At 43.6% G+C, this 16,413-nt stretch overlaps 1 protein-coding gene across 10 annotated transcripts in view; it reads left to right on the top strand.

The window, feature by feature from the left end:
• Nucleotides 1-16,413, top strand: part of PLCB4 (phospholipase C beta 4) — a 385,287-nt gene that overhangs the window by 288,458 nt on the left and 80,416 nt on the right. For all 10 annotated transcript variants that reach the window (XM_066387163.1, XM_066387166.1, XM_066387161.1 and 7 more), the window contains 2 exons: nt 14,853-14,932; nt 15,751-15,804. In XM_066387163.1, the coding sequence (XP_066243260.1) occupies nt 14,853-14,932; nt 15,751-15,804 (134 nt within the window). The remainder of the gene's footprint in view (nt 1-14,852; nt 14,933-15,750; nt 15,805-16,413) is intronic.

Below are 16,413 nucleotides of genomic sequence, written 5' to 3'. Positions count from 1 at the left end.
AATGCCAATTTTCTCTGCTGGAACTTTTGAAGAATATGAAAGGGGAGTGAAGCCTAATGCACCTGACATTCTGGGGATGGAGCCTAATAAATCTGAATTTACAGGGGCAGAGCTCAATAATCTGTTTTAACTAGCAGGTTATTCACCCAGGTCATTCTGATACTGGGTGAAGCTTGAATCTCTTTGGCATAGTATACAAATGGATTAAGTCCAAAAATCACAACAATTTTGAACCCAAACAAACTTGTAGCAAATTGATTGACTGCAGCATACAGATAGACATCTATTTACCAGCCTGGCCATTGATTAGGATTCACTAAGTAAAAACACAAAAGGCACACTTTACAGGGGTCTCAAACTCAACTCAGCATGTGGGCCACAGAGCAAGATCACAGCCATTCGACGGGCCACACTAGGTCTACAAAAGGCAACTGTTACGCAACACTTTTCTCACTGCAGTTGAAAACAAAAAAAAAATCAGTACAACAAGCACAATCGTACATGCAGTTTACTCAGTGTCACAAAACGACCAGAAACTGTAGTTCGCATCACAACTGCTGTTAACTAAGCTAATATCTAGCTAGGATGCTAGAGAAATGAAAAATACAAGTAGGCCCCTAGGCTTACTTAATTTTATCCAAAATATTTTGAACTTCGTGGATTAGTCTGCAGGCCGCACAAAATTGTTCGGCGGGCCGCATGCGGCCCGCGGGCCGTGAGTTTGAGACCCCTGCTTTAAAAGCATGGTCTCATGACCCTAGAAATATGTGTGTTTCCAAGCACCCCCTTTTCAAATGCTAATGCCTGAAATCCAGTGTTAATTGTGTTATATATGCGCATGCTTCTCAAAGTGTGGCCCCCAGCGCAGCAGGTCCAGCAGTACCTGGAAACTGCACTAGGGATTCAGATTCTCAGGCCTGCCTCAGCCCAGCAGAATGAGTAACCGGGTTTAACGGGGCCAGCAGGTGATTCTGACACACACCGAGTCTGAGAACCACAGCCCTCAATAACAGGTGTTTCTCTCCTGCTTCTCTGGCAGAAGCTGAATAGCTTAACTGTGCATCTGAATTGCCTACCTGTCACCCACACCTTACTCTATACTAATTGGTTAAAGTTCATCCCCACATCGCCTCCATTTTTTGGAGGCTCATGTCTGGGGTGGTGTATGGGTGTTATTTATTTATTTTTTTTAATGTTTCCAAGTCTGAAAATGGGTATGTTCTTGTTTCATTTTGTTTTTTTCTTTAGAAAAGTCTGAATTCGAGTGAAATCAGTGAATGGCAGTAAAACACTATATTTCTTAAGGACAGGGCCGAGACTCAGAGCATGTGAGGGGGAGTGTGTTCGTAAGCGTTAGATGCCCCGGCCCACCTACCTGCTTTTTTGCCAGATAATGAGGTAATGATAATGAGGTTTGTCTGTCTGATTTCTGGGCTGACTGTAGAGACCATCAAAGTCTGCCTCGTGCGGGCTGCGTCCATCAGTGTGTCTGTGGGGTGGGTTAACTGGTCTCCGTGCCTCTCACAACCTCCTCTCCTCTCTCTCGCTTTCTGCGATCTCAGCCTGCTCTTGCCACACCCTCTGCCACAGAATCCAGCACTTCAGTGTCCCCTCCATGGTGGCACTCTCAGAATTCTAAAATTATCTCTTTACCTCTGTATCGGCAAACGCTGTAGTTCCCTTTAGACCAGAGGTAACAAACTCAGGTGCCGGCAAGAGCCAGGGAGATGAGGTGAATAATGAAAAAGTTCCCACGAAGACATTAGGGGATGTGGAGCCTTCAGTGCATTGACCGTCCCTCCCACGTAAGTTGTCATGAACGTCGGGAAGGGGCAGCGTCCACTACTTACAGCCAACGTTCGTACTATGGGAAGGTGGGCCTGAGGCTGCTAAACTGTTGATGATGGCTGTGCTTTTTCTATGAGATACTTCTGTGTGTTCTTTCAAAATTGAAGTGCATTTCACATAACATGAAATTAACCATTGTAAAGAAAACAATTCAGTGCCATTTGGTAAATCACATTGTTACACAGTCGCCACCTGTGCCTATAATCCCCCTAATGGACGCCCTTTGCCCATTAAACTCCCACCAACCCCAAAACCCTTAATGTGTCTTTTTAATGCAACACACAGTTGTCTTTTACACAGAGTTGGGCTCACACTCTTTATAGAGCTTAATATACTGTTTTGTAATTTAAAATTTTTTATCATATGCATTTCCTTGTTTTTTTACGGTCTGTAAGTTGTTTTTTCTTTTTCTGGGGCTCAATGTAATTGTAAATCCCCATAGTCTTTGAGATTGATTTCCTTGGTATAACCAGCTCATGCTTCTTTAGAAAACTTCCAGCCTCCTGGGCACTTCTGTTCTCAGTGCTGGGATCTTCACCCGGGGCATATTTCATTGCTGGGGACTCTCTTATCATGGTTTTTCATGAACTTGACAGGTTTCCTAAGAAGAGACTCTAGGCTCTAGGCTCAGCCCTGAGCAGCTCATTTTGCCCTAATTGCAAGTGTTATCAAATGGCTCCACCAAGGGAATGCAAAATGAGTTACTCTAATTGCACCAGAAGCATAATATGAAGTTTAGGTTTCACCTTTTGGCCCCTGGGAGAGAAACATGTCACTAGCTTTAAATTGCTTCTCCATTTACAAGTTCCAGTTTATACTGATAGCAAAAATTGCCATTGTGAACATAATGTTGGCGTAATATAGGCTTGCCCGTATATGTGTGTCTTCTAATCTTTGGGTTATAATATAAAAAGGGGATCCGTGAGGAGGCCAGGAGGATACTTGGCCTGAGATGAGGCTGTTACTTCTGAGCACTAGGATCTGGAGCAGATAATTTAATAATCTTATAACCAGGGCTGGCACACTGCAGCCCGTGGAGCACCCAGCCCTCAGCCTGATTCTGTTTGACCACTGAGCTGGGAATGGCTTTTACATTTTAAAGGGATGCAAAAACAAAACAAGATACAAACACTGTACAACGGAGGACCACATGTGGTCTCTAAAGCCCGAAATATTTATTACATGGCCCTTTACAGAAAAAGTTTGCTGACACCTAATAACTATGATAACAAGAACAGCTGTGTGAAGTTTTTTTAGTTTATACTCAGTACCAGACCCTGTTCAAAATGCTTGACATGTATTGTCTCATTTAATTCTCACAACAATTCTGTGAGATAGAAATCATTCTCTTCATTTTACAGAGGAAGAAGTAGGCCCAGAGAGGTTGAGTACCTTGTCCAAGGTCACACAGCCAGGAAGTGGCAGAGCAGGTGTTTTGAACCCTGGATCATGAATTCTGTCAGCTCTTGGGTTGGGGGACAGTCGCTTCCACTTCTAACATTGTATGACTTTACTATACTCCAGGGGTCCCCAAACTTTTTACATAGGGGGCCAGTTCTCTGTCCCTCAGACCGTTGGAGGGCCGGAGTATAAAAAAAACTATGAAGAAATCCCTATGCACACTGCACATATCTTATTTTTAAGTAAAAAAACAAAACGGGAACAAATACAATATTTAAAATAAAGAACAAGTAAATTTAAATCAACAAACTGACCAGTATTTCAATGGGAACTATGCTCCTCTCACTGACCACCAATGAAACAGGTGCCCCTTCCAGAAGTGCGGTGGGGGCCGGATAAATGGCCTCAGGGGGCCGCATGTGGCCCGCGGGCCGTAGTTTGGGGACCCCTGCTATACTCCTTAAGGTAACGGTAGGAGGTTTAGTACTTGGGCAGAGCAGAACTTCCCAAATAGCTGGTTGGCAAAATGGATTCCTCAAAAATGTCCACATTTACAGGGGATTTCCTGGTCACGTAAGCATGAGAAAGACTTGTCGGGGAGGTGTCAATATGGTAGCAGTCTGAGAAATGTCACTATTCTCTCGTCAGTCTCAACTAGGGGAAGGCTAATCAGCTATTTCCCAAGCTTTTCTTCATTTTTATTTTGGCCTTTTGAAGGGGCACAAATGAAAATCTTTCAGAATGACTGTTTTACAGGCAAAAGTCAGCAAATGGCACCACAGAGGCGTTCTTCGGCCCAGTATTGTTCTAGAAGTATTGAAACAATGGACTCCAGGCATTCATTTATTCAGCATTTCTGTAAATATTCTTTTTATTGTTTTCCTGCTGCTGTATTTCTTCTCTCCCTTTTCCTCCCCTTTCTTGGGGCGCCACAGGAGCGTGGTGGGACTATTCCATAAAGGATAGGAAGTTAGATAGTGAAACAAACCCAGTGATTTCGATTTTTTTTTTTAGTACCTCCTATATTACATTCTATTTAGTTTATAGAAGTGGTTTTCAACCTTTTAACACTCAGGCACCAGTGAAAGTAGGAGAATTATTTCGGGGACCGCTAAGACAGAAATCAAATGAGCATAAGCAAATTCAACTAAGTTCATCGGGTGTATAATCTTCATACAACATCAGGGTGGTTAACTCTTTCGCGGACCAGCATGAAATTTCTGCAGGCTGACAGTTGATAAACACTGGATGGGATTACATATTATTTGATGTCCGGACTAAACAGCAGCTTGATGCTGCCTAGGTGAGAGCTGTCCCCTTGATTGATTATATCTGTCACAGAGCCTCAGCAGGTAGCATTTGTCTGCATGTTGAAATGCTATCCATTTTGTCATGACTTAATTTGCCTGCGTTGTCAGAAGGATTGTGACCTCAGGAATTATTAACACAGGCACCAGCCTAGGAAACAACTTGATGAACACCTTTCAATTCATCAGCTGTCCATTCATCTTGTACTCACCAAGATTTTGCAGATTTGATAGATGAGGCCCAAACTGTACTCACCAATCTGGTGTTTCTGATGGGCATAGTCTGATGCTCTTGGTTTTCTCAAAAAAAAACCCTCAAAGTTCTTCAGTTATTTTGGAGTTCTCCAATGGGTGCCAAATAATTGTTACATAAAATAAACCAGATACCTCATTTTCTTTTGGAGTGATTTCTGGAGTTTGAAGGGAACAGATCTGCTTTGTGAATTTGGAGGCGCTGAAAACATCACATGCCATTTATTTGAAGTCAGTAGGCATGAGTGAACAGAAGCATAAGTGTATTCTGAATGTACACATGTGTATATAGTTTCTTCAGCTGGGCCTGTGATATAAACTGTAAATGGACAAATTAACAAGAGAAAAGGCATAGAACTGTATTATTTTCTATTAATTTCATCGATTGACTTTTAATTTTCCATGCACAGGGGCATCACAGAAAGTAGTATATCACCAAAGAATCAGTGAGGTTTGAGAGTTCGTGTAGCTTCTTCACAGGGGAAAGAGAGGTGAGAAAAGCCAATTATAGAAGAGCAAATAAGTTTTAGGGAAGATTAACGGGCCCTTAGGAAAAGAGATCAGAGATATAATAATTTTGTGGTATTTTCCATTTGGGTGCAGTGCCAACCTTTCATCTTCCAGAAGAAGATTGAAGTTGGTCCTGGAGGCGGGGGATTGAAGATAACTGAGTTCTTTAGGGAGATTTTGCTTTTATACAGATAAGGGATTTCAAGAATTCAGATGCCTTCAGTTCAAAATAATCCTTGTGCCAAAGTGGCATCTATTTGGGCGGCCTATCCTGATTTCCTTCAACAGTGTACTTACTGGAGTAGATATCTGGACTGAGATGTGGTTATTTCTGACAAGGTTACAGAGGAGCTGCAGAATCTGGCTTAGGCAACGCAAAAACTGTCTCTTAGGAATGGTAGCGAACAGAAACTGACCTGGAATGGGAATGTGACACTCCAACTTCTGAGTGATGACCAAGAACAGCACAGTGTCCTCCCCTTTCTTGTGACAATTTAGAGGTCCTTTTTTGACCTAACTACCCACTGCTGTCAAGATAACCAGCCAGGCAGACAGTCTGTTTTGACTATCTGTGAGTGACTAAACTAATTTTGACTAGAAAAGTATAAATATTACCCAGGCCCATCCAAATCTATCTTTGAAACACAGCCCCACATACTCATATATGGCAGCTGATTCCCTGCCCAGATACTCGTTTGCCATGCTCTGAAGGTAATTTAAGAATCAGATGACGCTTAATACATTCCTTCTCTAACCTTCTTTAACTTTACTCTGTGGACAGAGAACAGCAGATTAAAATTTGGTATTTTCTGAAAGACTCTCAGACTCTGTCAAGAGAGAAAAAAAAAAGCCCTTGTTTCTCTCTTTTGGTTTGAAAAGTTTATGAGAATTGTTATTGATTTCCCCAGAGCTTTTGAGATTACTACTGGCTTATCTCTGGACTGTTTTCTCTTTCTTTCTCTCTTTCTTTCTTTTGGCAAAACCCTCATCATTTTTGGCCACCAGTTTTCATAGTTTGCTCTTGGTTATTATCATAGCTCCTTAATTAAAGCTTTCATCTTGTGTTTCCCAGCTGGATTTGTCTAAGATTGCAGGCTTAGCTCCTTTATTATGCATGAAATTCTTCGCCATCTTACCTTGCATTCTTCTCTTTTGGGGTAGTGGTTCCGGTAAGGTCCAGGTTTCTTTGCTTGATTCGTCCTCACTGTCAAAGCTGTTGTTGTCTCTGCCCGTTTGCCTTCTGTCCCATGCCAAGAGGGAGTCTGCCACCACTGACATCGATATCTTGTGAGACTGACGCTTAGTACATTCTACCCTGCACTTCTCTCTCTCCTAGATAGAGTCAACAGCAGGTAGTTGAAATGAAGAAGAACAGTTGTTTTATATTTTCTCTTTCACATCATGTAAAAAATTGGTCTGTGGTGTGCAAACCAACATTGCTAGATCTGCTCCCATTTAATTTTGGAATGGACTTAGCATCCTAGATGAGCACAGTGGAAGAGTAGACTGTTACTGTTTTTTTTGTCAAGTTCTGCCTAAATTACCAGCCTGTCTACTCACCCTCCTGCTTCTACCTCTGAGGTTTTATAATCATGGGCCCTGCCTCAGACCTGGGTTGAATGCCATGGGGACCAGGACCTCAGGAACACTGACCTTCAGCCTCTAGCTACTCCTGCTGTTGTGTGGGCTCCATCCACCGTGCGCGGGTCTGATCGCTGGACACTTTGGTGGGCCAAGTAGTGTTCTGATCGTGTACTTTACTTCCGGGTAATGGACCTGTTCTGTGTCTATACCAAATTATCTGGTAAATATTCTTCTGAGAAGGCCGGGCCTGTACTGATTGTCACTTACCTCTCTTGGAAGCAGGGGAACTATTACCTCTAAAGGCTCCCAAGGCCATCTCCTGCTGCCTGAGATCCTGGATTTTCAGTGGCTATGGAACTTCATTTTAATCAGCCTCCCAATGGCTGCCTGTATTGCTTTTATAATGCTTGTAACTTTCTTTTAAAGTGTTAGCATGTACATAGGTGTGTGTGTGTGTGTGTGTGTGTGTGTGTGTGTGAGTGTGTGAATTTTAATCCAAAACAAGGGAATGAAAATTTAAAATTTGAAGTGTCTCAATGGGTAGTACTCACCCTAAGGGTGGTTAGTTAGCATGTGAAAAGCTTGACTCAAAAGCCCATTGCCCGCTCATTATATATAAATTATACCTCAAGAAAATTGATTAAAAACAAAACCAGACAAATCTTCTCTCCAGTGGCCACCTCCATACACTCTCCAATTATCTTTATCTCTGATTAGTGCCAGATGCTCTGATTCGAGCATAATTCAGTGAGTGCAGTTACTTACCTGGAGGGCCTGTTCCACGGCAGATTGCTGAGCTCCACCCCCTAGTGTCTGATTGTGTAGGTATGAGGTGGGGCCTGAGCACTGGCATTTCTCATATATTCCTGTGTGATGCTTATGCTGCTGATGCAGGGAACCACCTGAAAAGAGCTGGCATAAAGAAAACTGCTTTTTCATTGGTGGACTTCATAGTGGTATTCAACATGTGCATTTGTCTAGTCCGAGCATACAAACCCTGCTGTCCTTGCATGAACAGGGCACAGAAAACAAGCCCACAGGCTTACGTGCATCTCTTGGGAGCTTATAGAAAATGCAGAATCTTCAATGCAGACACCAAACCTACTGTATCTGAATCTCTACTTTAACAAAATCTCCGAGTGAACCAAATGTACATTAAAGTTCAAAAAATACTGGGGTAAACTAAATTTAGTGTATGGAGTCTAGTTCAGAGGTCCTTAGTTGTAGATCCACATTGGAATTACCTTTGATGTCTAAAATATAGATTGATAGTCCAACCACACTCAGATTTTTAATGGGAATCGCCAGGGGTAGAGTCCAGGCTTCTGAAATATCTCATAAAAACTCCGTAGGCGATTCTGATATACAACAGGCTCTGGGAACTACTAATCTAGTCTTTGAGTACTAGCCACAGTTTCCTTTTAACAGTGCACAAGCTGGAAATGTCTTCCTCTTGGCCTGCCTGCAAAGTTAAATATTGACAACTTAATGTCAGCTAATACCTTATCTTAACTGAACTGAAATGATTTCATTTACCTTGCTTATATAGACTCATAAGAGAAAATATCTTGGGTTCTACCTACAGTGTCTTTACTTTGAAACCTGAGCCACATTTAATGGCAACTGCCTATATTTAGTGGCAAATGCTCACAGTTTAGTGTAAAAGCTCGATGCCTTCCTAAAACAAAGTTTCTAGTTTACTGTAAAGATGTAGTTACTCCACTCAATATTATTCATCTGGAGATTTGTGAAATGTTGCAATTTTACATTCTAATCACTTTATAAAGAATCTTGTCTTATTGCAATGTTAGACACTAGAAATCTTACTTGAAAGTTTTGTAGTTTTGTAGTTTGTCTCAAGTGCATGGAAATAGGTTTTTATTTCCCTTCTTGAATGTCCTTTCATCTTACCAGAGCTCAGTACAAAGGGCTCAAAAGCTGTATTTCAAATTACAGTATATAAATTCCTGGCTTGTGTTGTTTGAGCAGATGAAAACTAGTTATTTTTTAGAGAAATTAGGCACCTTAAAGATAGCCAATTGAAATATGTCCTGACTTGTTCCTATCCACACTTAAACAACAACAAAACCTGAATGGATCAAGGTTTGTGAGTTCCATCTACCAAAAAGTTCTCATATTCTAAATATTTCAGATGGCCCCATTCATTCCTTATTTTCACAGCTCAAACAAAGAAGGTGAAAGTTACTATCTGCAGTATCTTGCCTCCTCTTGTTTCCGCATACAAGCAATTGAACTTCAGTCCCCTAAATGTGCAGGTCAGACTCTCCATTCTAGTGAATGCAGATTCTTTTCAGCTCAGGTGGGGAGAGATATGACAAAATACAAGAGTGAATAAGAACTGGGGGTCCTTGCCCTGGCCGGTTGGCTCAGTGGTAGAGCATCGGCCTGGCGTGTAGGAGTCCCAGGTTCGATTCCCGGCCAGAGCACACAGGAGAAGCACCCATCTGCTTCTCCATCCCTCCCCCTCTCCTTCCTCTCTGTCTCTCTCTAACCCCTCCTGCAGCCGAGGCTCCATTGGAGCAAAGATGGCCCAGGTGCTGAGGATGGCTCTATGGCCTCTGCCTCAGGCGCTAGGATGGCTCTGGATGCAACAGAGCGATGCCCCAGAGGGGCAGAGCATCGCCCCCTGGTGGGCATGCCGGGTGGATCCCGGTCGGGCGCATGCGGTAGTCTGTCTGACTGCCTCTCCATTTCCAGCTTTGGGAAAAAAAAAAAAAAAAGAACTGGGGGTCCTTATAGAAGTTGCATATTCCAAATGAGGGCACTGTAGGAAACCGTCACCTCCCTTAGAAACCAAATCCCAATCTTCCTAGGTGGGCAATGGAAGAAGACGTTCCCTCAACTAGACCCATGCTTCTCGAACAAAATGTGCCCACGAGTCACCAGCGATCGTATTAAATGCACATTCTCATTCAGTGGGTCTGAGATGAGACCTGAGATTCTGCATTTCTAACCAACTACTTCCTAATGTTGATGCTGTTGGTATAAGAGCCATCCCTCCGATTGGGATTTAGAACAGAGCTACTTTAAAAACGAGTTTGCAAAAGAATTGCTTTGAAAGCTCAATTAAACACAGATTTCTGTACACAGGCCCTGGAGACAGATTTAATAGGTGGAGCCTGAGAATTTGCATTTTAATCATCTGCAATCATCTGCTGGTCCCTCAAGTAGCAAGTCTCTAGTTAACTTTTGAGCAGACTTAGTTACGCCTGCAAAGAAAAAGAAAACAAAGAGCCAGACACTGAAAGGTTAGGGAGGACGCTACTGACTCGTCCTTTTGGAGAAAATAGCAGCAAAACTTGGAGAATGCCACAAGGTCCGTGTTATTTTTGCTTTGACAATATGCTTTTTTGACTAGAGACTGAAAAGAATGGTTCTGGAATAAAAGCTAGAGATAAGATTGAGTTTGAAGGAACAACCCTGCCTGAAGTGGTGCTGACTGTATAATAATAATAATAATAATAGTTATTTTAAAAGGACAAATCTCTGCACAGAATAAGGCTGGAAGGAGGAATAGTAAAATATTGTCAGTGGCTATCTCTTAGTATCAGTACAGCAGGATCTTGAGTGACAGGACCTTTTGTTCAATGTTGTCACGTTATAAAATTGATGAGATGCTGTAGGAACTTATCTGTTGTTTATATCATTTAGCCTATGAAAAAACTTTCCATTATGCGATGTTTTATAACACAAGACCTACCCACCATATAAAGTGAGGATTTATTATAATGGGATTTGGGGTGATGTTTACTTTTGCTTTACATTTTTTACAATGGTATTTATATATTGATTTTCTAACCTTAAAAAACCTAACAAATGGTTTTAAAAGAAAAACGTGAGATTTATATAAATGCATATATTTAATAGCTTAGTTTTGTTGTTATCTCTCTGCATACATTTTTTTTTTAAGTGGGAAAGGGATTCTTTCTATCTACAACAGTCCTAGTGTTCTGAGGGCAGAGGGCAGAGGGCAGAGGTCAGTCTGAGGTCCAGCCATTTGCCTGGAAAGTGGACACTACTTGCATGATGAAGAGGAGGTTAAGGGGTTTGCCTGGAAAGTGGACACTACTTGCATGATGAAGAGGAGGTTAAGGGGTCTGAGAGGAGAGGTCAAAGGTTCCCAGGAGAGAATTGGAAACAGGTCCTGTTCCTTCCTCCTTGACACGCATGTGACCCAGCACAAGCCCCCAAGAGTCCTTTGAAAGACCTTTCTTTCTCCCTTCTCCTTAAATTAACTGAAACAAAGTTGGAAAAGATTAAAACGAGAAAACAGGAACAATGACAAGTGTGGAAACTGCCGATTAAACATCTGAATGGGTTCGTTGCTGTGGGCTGGTCCCCAGAGTCCAGCTGCACGTGCCCACTAGCGGTGGCACACCCGAGGACAGGCACCCACTGTAGTGTGAATCCTCTTATAAGAGTGTCACCAAGGAGCCAATGTATCTGCGTCATGTGGTTTTCTTCTATTAATCTGGAAGCACTCAAAGAAGTTGATAACACATCTCCTTTACCCCGGCACAACTTTTCAACTAAACTCTCAGGCTCTGCTGACACCTGCTGGCATTTCATCTACTTTATGTTAACAACAAAACAAAGGAAAGCAAAGTGCTTGGCACATTTTCTGCCGCCACTTGGCCTTATTATGCTAAGTGTACATTACCTGAAAGATAATAGCGGGAAGGAAAGGTCTGATCAGACTCTCCCACGTCATGGAGGGAGACATATGATCGGCTATTGAGTGAAAATGCCCCCGATTGAAGGGCAGACCGCAGTGTTCTTGCTGCCTTTCGCCCTGAGCCAGCCGCGCTGTGACCTCACTTTCAGCATCACAGAGGGAGCTGAGCAGTAGCCTCCCTCCCAGCACACGTTAGGACTTGTGAGGGTCCCCGCGGCGTTTCCTATTAACCAGCACATGGGTGCTGTCACTGCAGCAATGACCTCTGAGCTCACTCTCAAGGACCTTCCCATCCTAATAAACAAGATTCTTCACCAGCACCATGTTTTCAAAAGATGGATGGAAGTTGTTGAAACCCCCTCGAAGCCCAGCATCTCTGTCATCTATTTCTAGGAACAACTAACTTAGCACAATCAGAAAAAGCCGGTGTACATAGCCCAGAAAGTGTGCGTTTTTCTGCCCTAGGAAACCACGGACTTTGTTTTGTGTTTTGGAACACGTAGCAAAGCCTTCAGGTTAAGAAAATGCTTCCCAGTGAATGCCAAACAAATTATTTGTGCTTTTTCTGTCTCCTCTTGGGAAACTCTGTGTGAGCCTGTGGTTTGTCGGGCCAGTAACAGGATATCTGATCGCCCCAGGGAGTTAAGGTCCCGTATTTAGCCTGACAGAGGAAGGGAAGTCTGGTGATGAAAATAATTGAGGCATTTCTTTTATGCTACTATTTCATTCCTTCCTCATCCCTCGCGATCCTGACTTCGCTTCCCATGCTGGCTGAGGCTTTGAGTGCTATTTGCAGTCATCAGAAAATGGCCTTTTCGAGTTACAAAAGGAAATTTACCCCTTCCCGCTCTCAGTCCTCCATCAGAAAGCGGGTAGGGATGACTGGCACACAAAGAGAAAAGCAGAAACTCTGTTAGGTGCACGCCTGTCGGGATAGCTGCTATCAGAGAAACAAACACAGAGCCAAGTGACAAGCGCTAGTGCGGATGCCGAGAAACGAGAGCCTCTGTGCACTGTGGGGGGAGCTGTAAAATGGTGCGGCCACCACAGAAAACAGGTTGGGGGGGGGGGCTGTAAAATGGTGCGGCCACCACGGAAAACAGCAGGGTGATTCCTCAAAAACCTATAAAGTTGCCGTCTGATCCAGAAAGCCCATGGCTGGGTATGTAGCCAAAATAACTGAAAGCAAGAACTTAAGGAGAGCTTTGTACACCTATGTTCACACCCACAGCAGCAGCATTTGCAGAGACAACAGGTGCATGCAACCCATGTGCCCATTGACAGGTGGGTGAATAAACAAGTGTGGTATGTATAGACATACCATGGAACAAGATTCAGCCTTTAAAAGGAAGGAAATTCTGGCACATGCTGCACGGGTGAATCTTGGGGACATTATGCTAAGTGAAATATGCCAGTCACAGCCATGGTTAGTTGGCCCAGTGGTAGAGCATTAACCTGGCATGCAGAAGTTCCGGGTTTGATTCCCAGTTAGGGCACATAGGAAAAGCAACCATCTGCTTTTTCACACACCCCCTCCCTCTCTTCTCTCTTTTCCCCTCCCACAGCCATGGCTCAATTGATTCAGGGTGCATTGCCTGGTTGCTAAGGATGGCTTGTGGAGCCTTTGCCTCAGGCGCTAAAATTTACTTGGCTGTGAGCATGGCCCCAGATGGGCAAAGCATTGGCCCCAGACAGGCGCTGCCAGGTGGATCCTGGTTGGGGCATATGTGGTAGTCTCTCTCTGTATCTCCCTTACTGTCCGTTAAAAGAAAGAAAGACTTGGCCTGTGGTGGCGCAGTGGATAAACCATCCACCTAGAATGCTGAGGTTGCTGGTTCGAAACCCTGGGCTTGCCTCATCAAGGCACATATGAGAGTTGATGCTTCTTGCTCCTCTCCCCTTCTCTCTCTCTCTCTCTCCTCCTTAAAAGGAATAAAGTTTTTAAATAAATAAATAAAGGGAAGGAAGGAAGGAAGGAAGGAAGGAAGGAAGGAAGGAAGGAAGGAAGGAAGGAAGGAAGGAAGGAAGGAAGGAAGGAAGGAAGGAAGGAAGGAAGGAAGGAAGAATCTAGTCACAGAAAGAGATCCTATATGATTCCACTTATATGAGACAAATTCATATGTGTCATGAGGCGAATTCACAGAATGTCAAATGGTGGTTGCCAGGGCTGGGGGGAGAAAAAAACAGGGAGTTGTTGTTTTGCAGGATGAAGAGTTCTAGAGAGAGGAGGTGGTGATGGTCGTACAACAGTGTGTACATCACTAATGCCACTGAGTTGTTCACTTATTAATGTCACCTGATTAAAATTAATTTTAAAAGGGGGGATTCAGAAAAAAATGGTAGAAATGATCAATTTTATGTTACATATATTTTACCACAATTAAAATTAAAAGCCCACATGCACGCGTGCGCGCACACACACACACACACTTACTGTATATAACTCAGTCATCACCTCTAGCCTTTGCAATGATGAAGTCATTTTGCCAAGAGCGTGATTCTTTATTTTAGCATCTCAGATTGGCCTTCACTGGCACAATTATTGGACCCAAGGGCAGAGTTGGCCTTAATTCACAGGCCAGCCTTTTCTATTAAAATGCCCTGCAGGGACCCAAATACTGCCCTGCACAATCTTCCCTCACTTTTCCTTGTAGGTCCATGGGGTGATGTTAGGAACTAGAGCTGAGGTCCAAGTCCTTATGCAGAATCTGTGCCAGCACATCGCTGCTTCCTCTGGGTACCCTGGCAATCAGTGCTTGTTTTACTTTTTAAGGCTGTGCTGAAAAACATAGACAGGTAAGGTATGTGCCAAACTTTTAGAATGAAATAGTATCACACAATAACAGTGATGTAGCCCCTAAGGCATTCATGGTTTAGGATGGGAATAACTCAATGTGTCATCTCGTCTTGTATCATGTTGGTTAGGAATTATTAAGATTGCCAGTGATTGAAGAGGGGCTTCAATTTAAACAGGCTGCAGATGGACGGCTTAGCAAATCAATCAGTGGGCAGCATTTCTTCGTGACAACCCAGTGTTTAATGACACCATGGATGCCACATTTATCTTCTTGGAAAGAGTGAAAGCTGCTTATTAAAGAATTAAAAGTGAGCACACAAAATGTGTGGCAGGACGGGGAATAAAAGAAGAGTTTGTGTTGTTATTACACACAGTGGATAAGGCTATCTAATCCAAACCTGGAGTAGCTCCAGCAGATTTACTCACTAATAACACTTTTTTCCCCTCTCTCTTCCAGCAATGGGTAGATGGCCTGAGATCAATCATACACAATTTCAGAGCCAACAACGTCAGTCCGATGACATGCCTCAAGAAACAGTGAGTTTCACTGGCTTTCCCCTTTGTTCTTGCCTGTTATCAAGCCAAGGTTCCAGAGGAGAAAATGAGGCCTAGTAAGCGGCCAGGTGATGTCTGGCTTGCCTTCCCCTCCATGCTCCTGACCTTGGAGAGCAAGCTGACCACTACGCACCTATGCTGTTCATGTTGCCTGGCAGGGCATTTGTGGTAGACCCACAGCCCAAAAACTCTGTGAAAGGAACAGTTGAGGGCAGGAAGATGCTGGAACCTCAAGCTCCCAAGTGCCTTTTGGGTAACGAGCACTGCTTTTTGTGTCCCCAGACTACATCTGTTGATAAATAACTCCCCGTGTCTGGGGCTATAATTGGGTGCTGGTGTAGCCGGAGCCTCTGTGGCATGAGACTGAGAAATGGGGGTGTGGCCAAGGGATGCACTTGCAAAAGCCACCTTTGTGAGGGTAAAAGACAGACCACCGGCCCCACGGACCGTTCAGCACACAATCCGGGCTCCAAACGTACTCTTGCAATTCAGAAAGCAGGCCTTACCCCAACCCCCTGTATCCGAAATCCGGAGGGGTACAAAGTGGTAGATCTTAATAAATCATGTTTATAAGTACACCCTATGCATATCTGAGTGAAAAATTATTTGTTGTTTATCTGAAATTCAAATTTAACTGGAAGTCCCGTATTTTTATTTGATAAAGCCGACAGCTGTAAATTTATCTGACAGCGTATAATTCTCTCTGGTTTTCAGACTAAGTAAATCTTTGCTGAATGAATGATCTTGTAAAGTGTTTTTTACCCTGACAGAAAAACGATGTTGTTCCTTTTGTTTTCCAGCTGGATGAAATTGGCATTTATGACCAACACAACTGGTAAAATCCCGGTTAGGAGGTACGTCTCTCATTCCTGTGTGTTCTTTTCCCTGTGTCCACACTCATGACACCAGAGCGAAGAGAGAGAGAGCCCTCCACATTCTGGAAGCCTAGCTTGAATCACTTCATCTCATGTAAAGATCATTTATGGACATAAAGTTGCATTTTTTTCTCTCAGCATAGATAACAGTATCTACTCTACTTTGATAAGTTAAAGAATATCTGAGAAGGCCCTGGCCGGTTGGCTCAGTGGTAGAGCGTCGGCCTGGTGTGCGGGAGTCCCGGGTTCAATTCCCGGCCAGGGCACACAGGAGAAGCGCCCATCTGCTTCTCCACCTCTCCCCCTCTCCTTCCTCTCTGTCTCTCTCTTCCCCTCCCGCAGCCAAGGCTCCATTGGAGCAAAGTTGGCCCGGGCGCTGGGGATGGCTCTGTGGCCTCTGTCTCAGGCGCTAGAATGGCTCTGATTGCAACAGAGCGATGCCCCGGATGGGCAGAGCATCCCCCCCTGGTGGGCGTGCCGGGTGGATCCCGGTTGGGCGCATGCGGGAGTCTGTCTGACTGCCTCCCCGTTTCTGGCTTCGGAAAAAGAAAGAAAAAAAAAAAAAGAATATCTGAGAATATAGCATTA

Source organism: Saccopteryx leptura, chromosome 5 (genome assembly GCF_036850995.1).
Source record: "Saccopteryx leptura isolate mSacLep1 chromosome 5, mSacLep1_pri_phased_curated, whole genome shotgun sequence".
Taxonomy (NCBI): Eukaryota; Metazoa; Chordata; class Mammalia; order Chiroptera; family Emballonuridae; genus Saccopteryx; species Saccopteryx leptura.
This window is presented reverse-complemented; position numbering and strand designations above follow the sequence as displayed.